The 16,763-nt window shown below is 42.5% G+C and overlaps 1 protein-coding gene and 1 long non-coding RNA gene across 2 annotated transcripts; both read left to right on the top strand.

Annotated features, from left to right (window-relative positions):
* Window positions 1-8,811: 8,811 nt before the first annotated feature.
* On the top strand, window positions 8,812-9,216 carry LOC125530227. The gene is made up of 2 exons (XR_007292962.1): window positions 8,812-9,087; window positions 9,145-9,216. It is a non-coding gene; the product is annotated as an uncharacterized LOC125530227 (long non-coding RNA).
* A 5,298-nt stretch (window positions 9,217-14,514) lies between these two features.
* Window positions 14,515-16,518, top strand: LOC125529292 (ribosomal protein S4, mitochondrial-like). The gene has a single exon (XM_048694016.1). The coding sequence runs from the start codon at window positions 15,063-15,065 to the stop codon at window positions 16,134-16,136; it is 1,074 nt and encodes a 357-aa protein (XP_048549973.1). The 5' UTR covers window positions 14,515-15,062; the 3' UTR covers window positions 16,137-16,518.
* Window positions 16,519-16,763: the final 245 nt, after the last annotated feature.

Genomic DNA, 16,763 nt, shown 5'->3' with positions numbered 1-16,763 from the left:
ATAGAAATGATCTTTAAGACAACCTATCCGTTTCGGTTTTGAAGAAGACAGGAATGAGTCAGTGCCAGGTGTCCCCGGTCGTGATACACTAACCAACCAACTTAACCTATAGCGCTCAATCAAATGAAGTTTTGATTTCCCATATGGAGAAAAAGCTACCTTCAATCCATAGTGCCATCTTTCTCTTAAAATGACATTAGTTATGCTTTCTTCAAGATTGAGATCATCTAAGACCTATGTCTGATCCCGTCCAATAGCAGGTTTAGTGAGCACCACAGACCAATCCACCTACTTTGATAGCATAAAATCGTTCGGGGATTTTAATGTAAAAACACCTGCGCAGAGTTTGGAGAGCAGAGCACTCGGGTGCGATGGGTTGATTGATTCCATAGTAGGTTTCTGAGTTCATCAGGTGTGCTCGTGCCTGAAATGCTTTTCACAAGAAGCTAGTCAGAAAAAGGGGCACGTAGCTACGCGATTCTAACTGCTCTTGGTTTTGTAACTCACCGCTCTTGGTTTTCTACGTGGGAGTTGGTCCGGATAACATATCTTAACGAGGGATATAAAAGGGCGAAGGTCAATGAAATGGGGTCCTTATAGGTATCTGCCCATGTTCAATCACTGAAGTAATGAATCTAAACAAGAAAACGAAGTAGAAGCGAAAAGCTTTTCTAATATATTTTTATATCTCTTTGCTCAGTTTTCCCCTTTAATGTCCCTCTCCATTATTATTCATAGTAATGTGCTCCTCGCTTAGCTTTATGATTTCCATTGTCATTCTTCCCTCTCCTCTCTGATTGCTTTTCATCGTCTCTTTGCGTTTACCCTATTTTCGTGACTCTCCTCTCTTTCTTCTCCCCGTACCATTATTTTGATCGTTTCTGAATCTTGAGATTGCTTCAATGCATGTGATCCCTCTCCTCAGTCTTCCCCTCCTAAATCTTAGAATCCTAATGCCGCAGGTGCTATGTTGGAAATCCATTTTTTTATCCTCTGCCCCAAGGAAAATCAAAGAAGAAGAAAGCCCTGGTATTCTCTACTTGAATTCAGGAAGATTCAGATACCGAAAGCAATCGGAATGGGAAAGCGGAGCGGGCAATAGGTTTATGACTGAGCACTAGAGCCTGGAATAGCAGGAATGAAGGTTGGGAAATATGCCATGCAGAATTCCAATAAGTTGGCACTGCTTTCCCTTTCCATATGAAAAATGAAGAGGAAAAGCATGGGTGGACCAAGCGTTTTAACCGGAATCTAGTGACGGAGAAAGAAGAAAGAATGGGAAGAAAGCAGCCACGGGAAAGCTTTAATTAATAGAAATAAGTAGGAGTTACAGCCTTTAAATTCGAGTGAAACGAGCCTTTGACGTAGTCACAAATTCGACTGCCCTTTCACTATTATTATTATTTCGAGTAATAGCGGAAGTAGTGCCAAAGCCCATTTTAGTAGAAAGTTGCTGCCCTTTTCTAGTAATGCGGAGTGACATAATCAATCGAATTCGACTGGTTGGTTCCCCTTATTAGTCAATTGCTTTTGACGTATCAGGTGGGAATGGGAGAGCCTCTTTTCTTTCCGCAATGGAATTGGCTTAAGCTCGACCTTTTCTTTCATTTCCTATCATAGGGATATAAAAAGAAATCCAATTGCGTTTTTCTTAGTTTAGAATATCAAAAGACATCCCACAACCCGGTCTTAGGTTCAGAGTCGCTTTGTGGGAACTTCAAGAGAGAGAAGAGAGATCATAGCTCAATATCAAAGGTCAGGTATACCTGCCTACGTTCGGCATACACATTCACTAGTTCCATTCGGAACCTTTCTCTAGATGGAATCCTGATTCGACTTTCAAATGCAAGAGCAAGAATGCCGTGAGGGAGCCCTATCTAAAAAATGCAAGGCCAGATCCCACTTTCTTTAATCGAGCGGGCAAGGGATCGCAAACATCTTTTCTTTTCAGAGAAAAGGTTTTCAAAAGATATCCCGAAGGGGTCTTAGGTAAGGTAAGGAGTGACAGCTCTATTCAATAAGCTGGCTCTTTAAGGGAAGATAGGGCATCTCCTAAAATGTGGAAGTTTGGTGCTTTAGAGATAGGGCCGGCACGCTTTGCTGGAAAGCAATAAGTCAACAAAACAAGGTAGGTCTACCCCCTAATAAAGGTTTCGCTCGACGACCCTGTATCCATTCTCGATTAAAGCACGGAGAGTTAGGTTTATTATCTCCAGTTTGATGCTATCTTCTCCACGACTTGGTTCTTATGGATCTCCTCCAGGTCCTAGGCATCTTGTCTCTAGCTCTGCTCTCTATCGGTAGTAAAATCAGTACTTTGTCTTTGCCTGTCTCTGTCCATTCCTTCAACACTGATGGACTCGGAGTGGCATAACCCCTTTAATAAGAAGCATAAGACCTAAAGCGAGGAGATAGAATCGAAAGAATGATAGCAAGTTCTTTGAAAGTGGGAAGAAAGCCAAGGATACGGTGGTGTGCTAGGGTCTTTCAAATCAATCAGGAAAGCGTGAGCTGAGAAGGAACACGGCTTTCCGCACCTTGACAAGTGGATCTACCAAGAATAGCTTTTTCAGCCGTTCCTTATTATATAATAGCTCGATCCGCTCACGCATGTGATTGATTTCTCCCCTCTCTTTCGAAAATCTTCCATTCGAACAGGAAGATTCCCTTCTCGCTGTGTATCCAGAACCTGAGGATGATGAGGATCTATAAAGGTTCTTTGATCGAGCTCTCGCTTCGGCTTCTTTTGTTGCCGAAGACCAGGACCCGTCTTATTTGCTGAAAACCTGTCTGTTTAGGGACTCTTTCCTTTCAATGGACATACTTGCCTGGAACTGATTCTACCTTGAGAGCGCTTCCCTCTTTTCTGATTCCTTCCCTTTGACCACCGAAAATACAACTTCTAATAGCCATTTCTATTTTATAGATGTTTCAAACAAGTGATTTTACACTTTGATCCTTCCTGTCTTTCCCCGATAGAGGAGTTTGACCCTTCCACTTCTGCCTTTGCCCTTTGTACTTCTTCCCGCAATTGAGATCCCTGTTAAGGAAGAATATCTCGCTCGTGCTTTTTTTGCGAGGAAATCGCTCTACTTTTTCCAGCGATGAGTGATTGAGTAAGGTCTAATTCAATCTGTGTTATGACCTACCTTTTTTGATTGAAGTAAACGAGAGCTTTACTTCTTCTTTTCAAACCCTAAGGTTTGAGCTCGTCCTCGGGTCGGATTCGGATCCTTTTCTCTCTTTTGAAATTCCATAGATATAGATGTCTCGACTGCCGAATCCGAATCCTTAGAACCAACTCGATTCCGTTGATTCACTGTCCATTTGTCCTTCAACCGGATTAATGGTCAACGACTTTGATAGCCTTTCCTTCACACAAGGTTTTTAATCCATCTCCCCCGCTTAGGGCAATAAGGGGAAGTAGCGATATTCCGATTCCTTCGTGGGGAATCAACGAAGGCAGCCGCTCCAGCAGCTTTAGTACTTAAGTTAACGCCCCAGCCCTTATCCCGCGATGAGAAGGTAGATGCGGTAAGCCAACTCCTATCCTTCTTGCGGAAAGGGCATTCAATGCCATCTTCATTCCCTTCCTTGCTTCGAGGAGCAGGTCGAATAGTCAAAGAAGGGGATGGCTAATTCCAGGAATAGAGTAGCATTCTCAAGCACTACCCTCCGTTTTTTTTTCAGTCCATATAAAACAGTCAATCTACCAGCAGCAGAGGCTGCAGATACATGTCCACCACCTGTTTATCTACTACCATAAGCGGGAGCAGTTGCAGGTAAAGACTGTTGTGAGGGCTTTCATTTGCGCGTTAATGGCAGTTTCTGTTATAGCACTAGAAATCTGTGCCGTTAGTCGAATGCTCGGAATGAAAGAATGACTATTTCCTTGCTGGAACATAATGACAACCACAGGAATTCGGAATAAGACATGTTAAGTTTCTCCTCTTTCTGTCTAATGACTACTACGACATGCCTAGACTATAACATTCATACGGAGTGCTGCCCATAGATTACGGAACACTTGGCATATGTTGATTGAGTCCCGGGTATAGCTCCCTCACTCGCTCTTCTTTGAATCACGAATTAGCGTATGAAAAGCGGCGATCTTTCTCTATTTCTTCCTCTTCCACCAAAACAAACAAGTTGTTTTCGGGCGTCAGGCAAACTTAGTTCTTCGTTCCTCCGGTAATTGGATTGATATATAAGGATTGGGGTTGTCACCCGTATGCTTCTTATCTTTGGCTTCGAACAAGGGGAGTCCTTTCAAGCTTCATCAAATCCATGGCACAAGGTCTGTTTTTCATTATGGAATCGAGCAAGTATCGGATTGTGAATTAGGATTGTATGCAAGAAGGGATTCAGAAACAGGAAAGCGAGTCAAGTAATCCGAATACGTAGCCACTCTCATTCTAATGCTTATATACAGAACTAGTTCACCGAACAAAGGGACAGAACTACTGACTAAACTGTAGCGAGCTAATACCTAAACTTGAACTCTGAAATAGCACTCATTCATTCAATTATTTGAAGCTAAGGTGCGGGAAAAGAATACATAAGGTTAGATATGAACTAGTTGACTGTTCGATTGAGGGACTACGATGCATTTTACTCATGTTTTTATTCCATTCCAGGATTCATTCATATTCGACCATAACGAGACTCAATAACGAAACTAGGGCCCTTGCTTTCCCAACTGGAGCAGGAAACTTCCAACCAAATAGGAGGGACCCGGAAGAAGAGATAAATGACAACTATCTCTAGAGAATTGAAAAGAGGTGTGCGAACTATGTTATTGAATCGGCCATGAAAACCTAAAATGAAGGAATAGGGGGTCTGGGATAAGCATGTATTGGAGGCGGGTTTCCCAATAAGTCAATAGCTATCCTTCGCTATCTCGGGCTAGCTCACTCTATGAGATAAGTTTCATGTATGGTTTGAAGCAGTTAACTCCCTTTTAAGGAGCGATCGATCAGCCCCGACCATGACCAGTCTAGAATCTCTCTCATTGAGCTTCTCTTTTGCGCCTGCTTTCTTCTTGATTTATTGCAGCAGCTAGTCTCCCTTTTCCAAATTCGATTATAAGTGAAGTGAGTTATGTTTCAAGAAATTCCATCCATTTCATCGCCCAGAATAATACCCAGTCCTGCCAATCTCTACGACAATCTCTGGTTTAGTTTAGTTGATCTTTTTCTATTATGAAAAGCAAGGAAACACTAGTAATGGTGGAAACAGAACTTAGAAATCTAAGGCTGAAGGCTAGTTTCATTAACGAGTCTCACCTATTTCTTACTTCCCCTACCAGCCCTACCTACATCACCTTTCATATGGAACAGGCATGCTTTAGTGATGGGGCTAGCCGCTTTCACAAGAAATCAAACCAAACAAAGACACTTAGCATAGGAGTAGATTAGGGCATCTAGTGCTCTGTTCATCGTCTGAGGACTCTAAAGTGCCAAGGGAAATAGCTCCATCCCATTGGATATCCCTAGCCTTGGTGGATCAGTGCAGTGAGAAAAAACTCTTCCATTCTATCTATGGTAGATAAAGGAGCTTCAAAGCCGTAGCCATCCTCATGGCCTTTTCACTCCACAGCCGTTGCACTTTTTTTATTAAATGAAATAGTTCGTTTTCTCACTCTTAACTCGAAAGTACTAACTAAATAGGGGCACGGAGAAATAAAGAAGTGTGGGGGAGAAGAAGCCGAGCTCATTCCCTTCCATTCCTGCTCTATAGTAGGGGTTATGTCCCCCTTTCCTAGTGAGAACAATACGCAATGCTGCTACGAATAGAGATAGTGCCCTATCCACTGCAAAACGGTACTCTGCTTCAACCACACGGTATGGCTCCCTCATTTCAAACCAAGCTGTAGACCGAGTAGGAAACAGCTAAAGGTTCCGGTCCAAAGGTAAGAAGATCCGTTGGTTGGAAATCCGTATCAATTGTTACTGGTTCTCCCGTTCTTGGTACTGTGTCATGTGACTCTAAAGCCCCAACTAGGCTAGATCGAGATCTTGGTCCTTGCTAGGCTTACTCGCGTAAATAACCCCCATGTCTTAGGTGTTCTCGGAGGTAAGCGAGTCAGTACAATCGGTTGCACAACCGTCCAGTCCATATCATAATTGTCATAATCAATCATATCAGTAGGTGGCATACTTGCCTGCTCAAGTCCATCTACTATGGATGTGGGCTTGGACCAAGCCATCCCCAAACACTGAACCGGATCTTGAAAATGGGACTGAACTGAATCCGACTTCTTGGTAGCCCAGTGGCTTTTGGTCCCCATCGGAAAGTGCTGAATGGATTGCTCCTTGCCCAACGACAAAAAGAAAGAAATTTAGGAGAGGATTGATAGGTTTAAGCATTCAGGGCTGGTCGCTCTTATGGATACCTGTGAGCTAGAGTCGGGAATCGAAAAGGAGACAACGGAAGCCGTACAGATCTAGTTGGGAATGCTGTTCATGCAGTGGAGAGCGTAAATGACCGGCCCTTGAGGCGCGAGTAGACTTATCATATAGAAAGGAAAGAGATAAGCGGAGGGAGGATGGTTTGATGATAGCCAAGATCTCCATCTCATTTGTCACTCTCGTATTCTTAATAGGAATCGGCAAGCAGATACAACCACTAGGCCATTGCCATTCGACTAGTGTATCAGAGTATCCTACGAAGTCAGGTCCAGTAGGCGCAGGATGCGCTAAGCCATTCGATCTACCTGCTGGTGGTCCACCATAGAGCTCCTATGTAGCCGTTTGTTTTCTCGCTTAACTAATTTGTATGAGGCGATACAGCTGAGATCAGCCAACGGTTCGAGCACTTAGCACAATGTGCCACTTAACCGGACGAGCGCAAGACCGGGTCTACCTACCTTATGACATTTATGAAAAACAAACGTTGTATTAAGGGGTTTCTATCAGTTAGTAACAAAGCCGGCAGTATCCTTGAATTCAGGGGTCAGCTACGGGAGGTATGTCTCCATGTGTGCCGAAGAAGCGTCTATCATTATACGCTGTTTATCCAATCCAAAACTGATTCGTTTAGTTGGTAGAACCCACGCCAATATCATATTGACTCTCTCTCGTCCAATAAGAGTTTCCGAGAGTTACTTTATTCAAATTCTCTCCTTTCCAAAGCTCCACAAGGAAAAAAGAGTAATAGGACAACAATATTGCTTTCATTTATTTTGAGTTCTTTCTTTGTTGAGATGGAAATCGACGTTCTTCTGAAAAGGGCTAGGTAGTTTGCGCGCAGGCAAAACTTCTTCATGAAAGGTCAAAAATAGACTTGGATTTCATGGGTTTCTTAATGACTAGTCGTTCGTTTGAAGCCTTAAGAAACCGGCAGAGAAAGCGGCAGTTTTTTTTTTCCGAATGACCTTATTTCGAGAATCAACTAACCGACAAATCCGTAGCCCAGGTGATTCGCTGCCTCCCTCTCGCCAAAATGGGATGAATCTTCTCATGCAGCTTTTTGATTATTCAGGGCGCAGCGAAGCCAATTTCCATCAAGGCAAGGGGGTAAATAAGGGGGAAGAGGAGTTGTAACGATAGAAAAGAGAAATGACTATAAGGAACCAACGATTCTCTCTTCTTAAACAACCTATATACTCCACACTTAACCAGCATTTGATAGATTATCCAACCCCGAGCAATCTTAGTTATTGGTGGGGGTTCGGTTCGTTAGCAGGTATTTGTTTAGTCATTCAGATAGTGACTGGCGTTTTTTTAGCTATGCATCACACACCTCATGTGGATCTAGCTTTCAACAGCGTAGAACACATTATGAGAGATGTTGAAGGGGGCTGGTTGCTCCGTTATATGCATGCTAATGGGGCAAGTATGTTTCTCATTGTGGTTCACCTTCATATTTTTCGTGGTCTATATCATGCGAGTTATAGCAGTCCTAGGGAATTTGTTCGGTGTCTCGGAGTTGTCATATTCCTATTAATGATTGTGACAGCTTTTATAGGATACGTACCACCTTGGGGTCAGATGAGCTTTTGGGGAGCAACAGTAATTACAAGCTTAGCTAGCGCCATACCAGTAGTAGGAGATACCATAGTGACTTGGCTTTGGGGTGGTTTCTCCGTGGACAATGCCACCTTAAATCGTTTTTTTAGTCTCCATCATTTACTCCCCCTTATTTTAGTAGGCGCCAGTCTTCTTCATCTGGCCGCATTGCATCAATATGGATCAAATAATCCATTGGGTGTACATTCTGAGATGGATAAAATTGCTTCTTACCCTTATTTTTATGTAAAGGATCTTGTAGGTCGGGTAGCTTCTGCTATCTTTTTTTCCATTTGGATTTTTTTTGTTCCTAATGTTTTGGGGCATCCCGACAATTATATACCTGCTAATCCGATGCCCACCCCGCCTCATATTGTGCCGGAATGGTATTTCCTACCGATCCATGCCATTCTTCGCAGTATACCTGACAAAGCGGGAGGTGTAGCCGCAATAGCACCAGTTTTTATATCTCTCTTGGCTTTACCTTTTTTTAAAGAAATGTATGTGCGTAGTTCAAGTTTTCGACCGATTCACCAAGGAATATTTTGGTTGCTTTTGGCGGATTGCTTACTACTAGGTTGGATCGGATGTCAACCTGTGGAGGCACCATTTTTTACTATTGGACAAATTCCTTCTGTCTTTTTCTTCTTGTTCTTTGCCATAACGCCCATTCTGGGACGAGTTGGAAGAGGAATTCCAAAATATAACACGGATGAGACTCATCGCACCGGATCCTTTTCTCCTTTTGGCCATAGCCATATAATGAACAGGACTATTTCTCCTTTTGGCCATAGCCATAGAAGAAGCTTCTCCTCCAAAGCGGAGGGAGGGGAATCTCAGCATTCCTATAACCCTGCTTATATAGATTTTTGAAGACAACATTTAGGGTTTTTCCCGGGTTTGGTACAAAATCTGGATAAACTCCTTTCGGTTCTTAAAACGGAGGAAATTCTCTTTCTGGCTTTCCGCTTCCCGCGGGATGCGAACATGTTTAAATTGCCCCTAAAGAAGATCAAAGATATGATTCAAGAAGCAATGGCTAAAGAGGAGGAAAACAGAGAAAAGCCTCCGGTGGAAGGTTGTGAAGACCGTCGTATGACGGAGGAGGAAAACAGAGAAAAGCCTCCGATGGAAGGTTGTGAAGACCGTCGTATGACGGAGGAGGAAAGGACAAAATTGCTTGAAGCATTTTCTTTCCTATGGGATAGAAACAATGAATTGGAACTATTGAGTGGTGTAGGTATCCATCTTAGCAAATAGAGATACCGAGGCCCACCAACCTACTACTTGTTGGTTTGGTGGGGAAAGAGGAGTGGGTATGAGGGTTTCTTTCACTTTTTTAGGCTAGTTTACATCATTCCACATGATGATTTGCTAATTGTTTTATGATCCTTGACTAGCTATATAGACCCTAGGAACTTGCATGTGCTATTACTGCTGTATAAAGGAAAGGTGGCTCACGTTACCACTCTCCCCTATTCCTACAGGAAGGAAGAGTCCATCAAATGCAAGTTGCTACCAGTTTCCTATTTTGGATGAATACCATCGCACCATTTGACCTCGAAGTAATGAGTACTCAAGGAATCCTATGGAATTCCAGTCATGATGATCAGGAACCCGGAGTACATCACCCTCATCAGGAAGAAAAGAGAGAGAAGTGGAGTAAAATGGATCCAAATGCCGCATTGCAAGTGAACAAAAGAAACCAGTGGAAATAGAAAGAGAATGAACAAGTGTATCAATTCATGAGTTAAGGAATACTATTGGGAAGATTGGGTGACTAATATCCTGAGAAAACGATCTCTTGCTTCCCTTGAAACATGCTGAGAGGACCATTTTGATTAGTGAGAAGCTTAGTTCATGGGTCATGACGACATATCATATCGTGTACCAGTGCACTATTCTTTAGAGATCTATGTTCAGTGAACAAGAATGTAGTGAGGGGTGCTACTTTAGTGTTATTCCTAGACTGATGAAGTGAAGACTTTAGGCCTCGCTAATAGTGGACCAACTGAGAATGTTTGTTTCTCTTTTCTGTAGATATCTCAATATTCCTTGAAAGCCTTATGAATGGTGGCGAGGATGTGGAAGAGCTAGTCATATAGTCCTTGAAGCTTGATTCCTTTTATCGGTTAGCAAGGAGTTTGAAGCTTGAGTACTTTCATTCAGCTTTCGTTCCTGTGGAATGAAGTTGGTTCAGAGGTCTCAAGTAGATCTTCTCAGACAGCGAGTAATATCTCTACTACACTTTCCTTCCACTTTATGTTGAGCAAGTTCACCTGTTAGCTTTCCCGCCAAAGGACAGCAAGCCAGTAATGTGAATCATCATAGTTTCTGTTTTCAGACAAGTACAGCGTCCACCTTTATCATATTAGCAAATAGCTGATCTTAAGAGATCTCAAATAAGGGACATACTTTTGCGTATTTCCGAATGGAGCAGAATAGTCATTCAACTGATGCTTTGAAAGTATTAAACGAGGCGATGTGTTTATCTGTCTTTCCTCATTGCATTCCTATACTTTCCTGCTTAGTATCAAAACCATGTGATGGTACACTATTTTTGCTATAACTTGATTTCTCTAACAACTCAATATGACTTTCTTTTTCGTGTTGAGAAACATGTTCGGATGCAACTTTCATTGAAAAATAAGCATAAACAATTAACTGACCAGTGGAATTTTATGAAATGAGGGCTCTTGGGAAAGCAAGACTTAAGGAAGGTAGGCAATTTCATACCAAGAAGAGCATTTAAGAACAGCTCATAAGCAATTCCAAGTGGCAGAGATGACTCGAGGGACCTCGTCAGATAAGCATATCCTATGGTAAATGTGGTACCTGGTCCAGTCAACTTGGAAGTAGAAACTGACCACTAGTGGGTGTCAATTAAAAAGTCACTCTGTGGCTAACGCTTCTACTGCTATCGGCAGGGCTTAGTCTCTCGTGGTTCATTTCCACCGGAGAGCATCTGTTTGAATAATTAGCGTATATAGTTGATCACTCTAATGACAACGGATTCGATTCGCAAATTTCTCGTGATTGACCGAAGGAAAGGTTAGCGACTGCTCTCCCTACGGAATCTCAAGTAGAGCCATTGCATAGCTGGCAGACACGATGGGCTCAGGGTTTCGACTGCTGTTCATTCCGATCTTAGGTCTCGCTCAGCGAATTCAGAAGGGTTGGGTCCTTTGTCAATGACTTACTTTCCTAGTAGCAGAGATGCAAGAATAACTACTTTCTTCTGCTAGGCGTTTCTTTGTTGCCAGCTGAGAAATAATACTCGTTTTTTTCGGATGAGGGGGAGTGTCTTTGTTTGTTCAACATGCAAATCCGGGAGGAAGGGGCAGGACTTGTTGTTCGGGCAGTCTAGTTTTGTTTTTGTTTGGTGCCAGTGTCCCAGTGAAGGAAGTAGGGCTTGCTGTTCCAACAACCGCTCTCTTCTCTCTCCGCTCCCTGATGTCTTCTCTTTGTCTTCGGTATAGTATATATTTTTTTTGATTCAGATTCACTCATAACTATAAGAAGAGTGTGGGATGGAGGAATGGATTACGGAAGGAGACAGATTCCTTATAAAATGGATTAAGGTGGGTTTCGGAAGGAGGAAGGCTCGTTTCATTATCGAATATCGTGTAGAACTCACTTGCCCTGCCTTTTGCTAGGAGAGTGTAGTTCGAGCATTCTATTGTGTGCTCGATCCGTGATACGCAAAGCAATCTCCTGTTTACTATTGATCTAATGACAGTTGATTGAGACTTGCCATTGTCGTCTTTCGAAAGCGAACTCTTATCTGGTTGCACTCGGGTTCTCCTGTCGACTTGTTTTTCAATAGTAAATCACAGGCAGTATGCCCTATTTGAAAACATGCAATGAGGGTACGAGCAACACTCCCCAAACTTGGCATGACTCATCGCCATCTTGTATTCATGATCTTACCTCTATTGGTCACAAATGCATAGCATAGGATCGAGTGGATCGGCACCCAATAGGCCAGATTTTCCTATCTTTGATGTTAGAAGTGATTCCAATCTATTTTTCTATAGTGATAGTTCACACATTAGCAATTAGCACTGCCTCAAAGCAAACATAGGAACTAGGGAGTTCATCGAGAGAAAGTCCCTTTAGTTTCGTACTTCCCTGTTTCGGATTTGCATATGTCTTTAATCGCAATAGTTGTAGAGAAATCCCTCAATCACGGGACAATCCTCCAGGGCAAAGGTACTTCCAAAGCTCAGAAGGTTCATCTGTGCATGAAAGGAATGAAACAAATTCCATAGAAAAAATAGGAAAATCCCCACCGAGATCGGTACCTATCTAGATCCCCAGCTTCGACAACAAAACTCCTTCGCATTTTGCGACCATTCCCGCGAGGACTACGATTCGGATTATCTAATGTCATCCCCAAACAGAATTACACCTCTTAAGAGGAAGGGACGGCCCTCTATCCGGTGTGGGTTCCTACGAATTATTGTCTGGTTCCGGATCCAGGTCCCTCTGCCCTTGCTTTTTGTTATTCCATAGGGGTATGGATTGAAGTAATCACTAATCCAGGAAAGATGGATCTTTAGCTAGAAAAACGAAAAGCCAATACGCCATGTATCAAAACAATAGGGATAGGGGTAGTTGTATACCACCTACAAATAGGAAGATCCTGGGTTTTGTAAGAAAACTATGAATAGGAAGATCCTGGGTTTTGTAAGAAATCCAATTTCATCAATTCTAAGCACGGTAACGGCAGTGCTCCTATCCAACGGCCGGGGATCTATTCGATTTCTCAATTTGCTAATGCCGATAAGCTTAGGTTGTTATTTCATCGTCTTGCGCTAAAAAGGCACCCTCCTATTATGCTAACAAAGGGACGGATAACGGCAAAGCGGAACAGCAATAGCGAAAGCAGGTACAGTAACGGCGCAATCCCTAAAAAAAGAATCAAAATAGAGAAATTTAGAGCGTTGCGAATTTCCTTCTTTTGATAATGCTACCTCCTATTATGCTAACAAAGGCATGGATAACGGGACATCGGGGCACAACTAGAAAATATATTCTTCTTTGCCGGTGCGAACCGTTCTTTTGAATAACAACCATTGGAAAGACTAGCGAAATCCGAATACTAATCCGAGGAAAGCCCATCCCTACTTCCCTTTGCTGTTGTTCCTCGAAATCCTCTACTAGTCATTGGTTTCAAAGCAAAGGTATCCGGTATAGGGGGTCGTGGGCAGGTTAGTGTTTCATTTCGATAGGTGATAGTGGTATACCCAAACCATATGGTATAGATCTTGGAAAGGAAAGTAAATCAAGTCCATCTTACAGGATTTCTTCACTTGCTTGGGCTTAAGCGGTACTAGTACCCGGAGAATAGTTCAATTCTCTTTCTCCACATGACACCCTTGTGTTGTCAAACTAATGAATCCCTCTCCGCCCCTGCTCCGACAAAGCAATAAGCACTAGGGTATCCACCCACCCGCCAGTTCGAATAGCCGGTTTCCTCCCCTTCCGCTCAAGCTAAAGGTTCTGGGCTACGGCTTCCGGTTCCGTATTCCGATTCGTCTTCGGATAGCATTAGAAAATCCCTTTCATGCCTTGCCAATACAACTATTGTTATTCTTAGCCGAGGAGCCTTTGGAAGTACCGTTGTTGGATCGGATTGAGCCATTATAGGATCAGATAAAGATTCACTCTTTGCCAATGCCTGCTTCCTTGGTTTCCTACTTTCTGCATCGAAAGTGACTTTTTGCTCAGTATTGAGAACCACTTCTTCTCCTTTTCAAGGCGTAGATCGCCCGTCATCTGATTTGCTTCGTCAAAGCGGATAGCATTATGGAATTTATTATATTCGTAGAAAAAGCACCCCTATTTAATAAGTCCTCGGAAATGATCTCATCCAGTACTTCTCTCAGCCTATTTGCCAAGACTTTGGAGCATAGCTTGTAAATGACATTGCACAAAGATATCGGCCTATACTGTGATATTTCTTGGGGGTTCTACTGTCAGCAAGTGCACTATTATTTACTTCACCGCGTACTTAAAGAATTGTTGGTAGCAAAGAACAGCACCTGATAGAAAGGATGCTAACCAAGCCTCTTCTGTTTAAGCAAGGCTAAGCCAGAATAAGGGGTACAGTAGGCTGGTGACCCTGACGATAGCACTAAGACTGCCTCGGGAATCTCCTCAATCGTTGAAGAGTGCCTCGGGAATTGAATAAAAGCACTGATATCCATATAATCCTACAATTATGCTCTATTCTCTTAAAGAGAAGACACTTGAACTTCGTCATGTGCTATTGATCCTTTTGAACCTAAATTCACATTGGCATTCTAATCTTTGATTATTTCTTAATAAATTCGACCCGGAAGGCTTTTTAGCTGAACATAAGGAGTGGTGTGCGGACCCACAGGCAGTTACCAATATATCATTAGATTAGTTAATTCCCACGCCCCAAACAGGCGTCACCACACTGCCTTCCAAAGGCTTCTTTTAGGCTTCCCCGCCACATCACAAGCTTTCCACACGCTTGCTTGCTTTTGCTAATCCGATCCAGAAAAAACGAACATTCTCCCACGTGCTTCGGGCCTTGCAATAGCAGTAGATGCTACAGACGTGGTGTCATTATCAGCGATTCCTCAATCGATCAGAAGAAAGGGAATATAACCTGCCCCTCATTGTCCTTCAATCATGGTGCAATGAATATCGTAGATAGAGTGATTTCGATCTCATATAGCTAGCTTTCCTTTCAAAGTGAAACGATTTTCCTTTTACGTTGAGATATTTGAATTGGATTTTATTTCACCACTACTATCGTAACGCACAGAAAACACTGACGTTTCCGCTCGCTTTCAACCACTGCCACTTTACCTGAGCACTGTGACGCAGTCGGTCAAGTATTGAGTTTCTGCTAGTATATCAAGGACTTATGAGAACTGAAAAGAAAAAAACGAAAAAAGGAATTCTCATAGTTCATTGAATTAAGGGAGGGCCATTCGTGGGGGGTTCGTGGAAGAGTTGGGTTCGATTCCCTTTATACGCGATGTGGCGAAAAAGACTGATTCAACGAAATATGCCATGCCAGCATTAAGATTTAAAACGTGTCGTCTACTTCCAGGAAATGTTCGGAACAGAGAACTTTCTCTAATCCAACGCCGTATTCTCCGAAGATTGAGGAACAAGAGGAGATCCATTAAAAGAAATCTTTCTCGGAGAGAAAATCTAAACAGTAACATCAAATCACAAACTACACGAAAGTTGTCTCTTTATTATGGGGATTTACCCATAAGGGAGATGCACAGAGGAAGAGAACGAACTTCATATATCCCTTTTTTACTCAATCAAGAAACAAGATCGGACGTGATTCCGGTTCGTCTCCATTTTAGTGACACTCTTCCTCAAGCAAGGCAGCCGATAAGTCATCGAAGGGTTTGTTTGAATAATGGACTGGTAACCATTACTCATTTGAAAGTTTCCCACGGTGATCTAATATCTTTTAAAGAAAATGACGCGAGAACCCGCGGTTTTGAAATAAGGAGATCTTTCTATATCGACATATCAGTTGGAAAAATCATAGGCAAATTCCTATCGGCCATATCAGTTGGAAAAAGAAGAGGCAAATTCCTACCGGCCAGAATCTGGAGAAGAACAAAAAAAGAATGGTTCCGCTTACTCACAACTCAGAGGGGATGCCGCTTACTACTCAAATCCAAGGAATTGCAAAAGTTGCGTTCTTATATGCAAGAAGAAGACTTTGAAAGAACAAAGAAGTTTGGATCCGCAAAAGTATGCTTAGGCAGTTCCTTCGCTGAGCACAACAGAATGAAGAGGAATTTGTTTCATTTCAAATACTTCTTCTTATTGAAAAGAGGGAAGGAGAAAAACCGAAATCTTCCTACTCGAACAATAAGTCCTTTTGTAGAAAAGTCTTCTTTATATAGTAATTCGACCTATTGCTCCGGATCCCCGTTTACTAGGAAGATAAGAATCAAAAGGATCGAACTACCTACTCATTATTCGGAGGTGAATCATAGAACACTAAAAGCTGTGGTATCTTATGGACCTAACATAGGTCACATCCCTCACGACATAAGATTGAAAGATCCAAACCTTCCTCTTCGGAGCGGAAACGGACGTGGCCAAAACATATAAAAAAAGATCGGCCTAGTCGCTCATAGGGACATATCTATCCGGATAGAGGATAGTCTAGATCAATTTTGAGAAAAATCTCTCTCTATATAGATAGGTATCTCTGTGGATAGAGATAAAGATAGGGATCCCTATAAATCGAAATATATGGAAAAAGTGCACTTTTTGACTACTACTACTATTTCTTAGACTTTTTCAAGGAAACATCGTTTTTTCGATTTTGACTGAATTGGTCGGAGCGTAGACGAGCAAGCAGAGCCCAGGAAAGAGGTCAGATCGTCATAGAGCAGTCGACTATAAGTATAAGACTGCTGGCCTGAGAGAAGGCAGTCTCTCTCGGGAAACATGGCCCAATTTCTCTTCTTTCTTTTCACACGGGCAACAATTGGGAATAAAACAGACCATGAACATGAGTTTAAAATGTAAAAAAAAGGGAAGAGTGCATTCTCCACTTTCTTATCTCGAAAATGCGTAATATAGTGATGTCATGTGTCTGTTTCTCTGAAAAGGTGGGTCGGCCCTTAGGGCAAACAGTAGTGCCAGGTTCCATTGTGGAACGGTCGTTTGCCGGTGACCTTTGTCCGCTGTAGTACGAGTGACTGGCGCATCGCATCCAATCTCTCATGTCAA

This window comes from Triticum urartu, chromosome 1 (assembly GCF_003073215.2).
Source record: "Triticum urartu cultivar G1812 chromosome 1, Tu2.1, whole genome shotgun sequence".
Taxonomy (NCBI): domain Eukaryota; kingdom Viridiplantae; phylum Streptophyta; class Magnoliopsida; order Poales; family Poaceae; genus Triticum; species Triticum urartu.
Note: the sequence above shows the minus strand (reverse complement) of the source record. Positions and strands in the feature narration are given on the sequence as shown.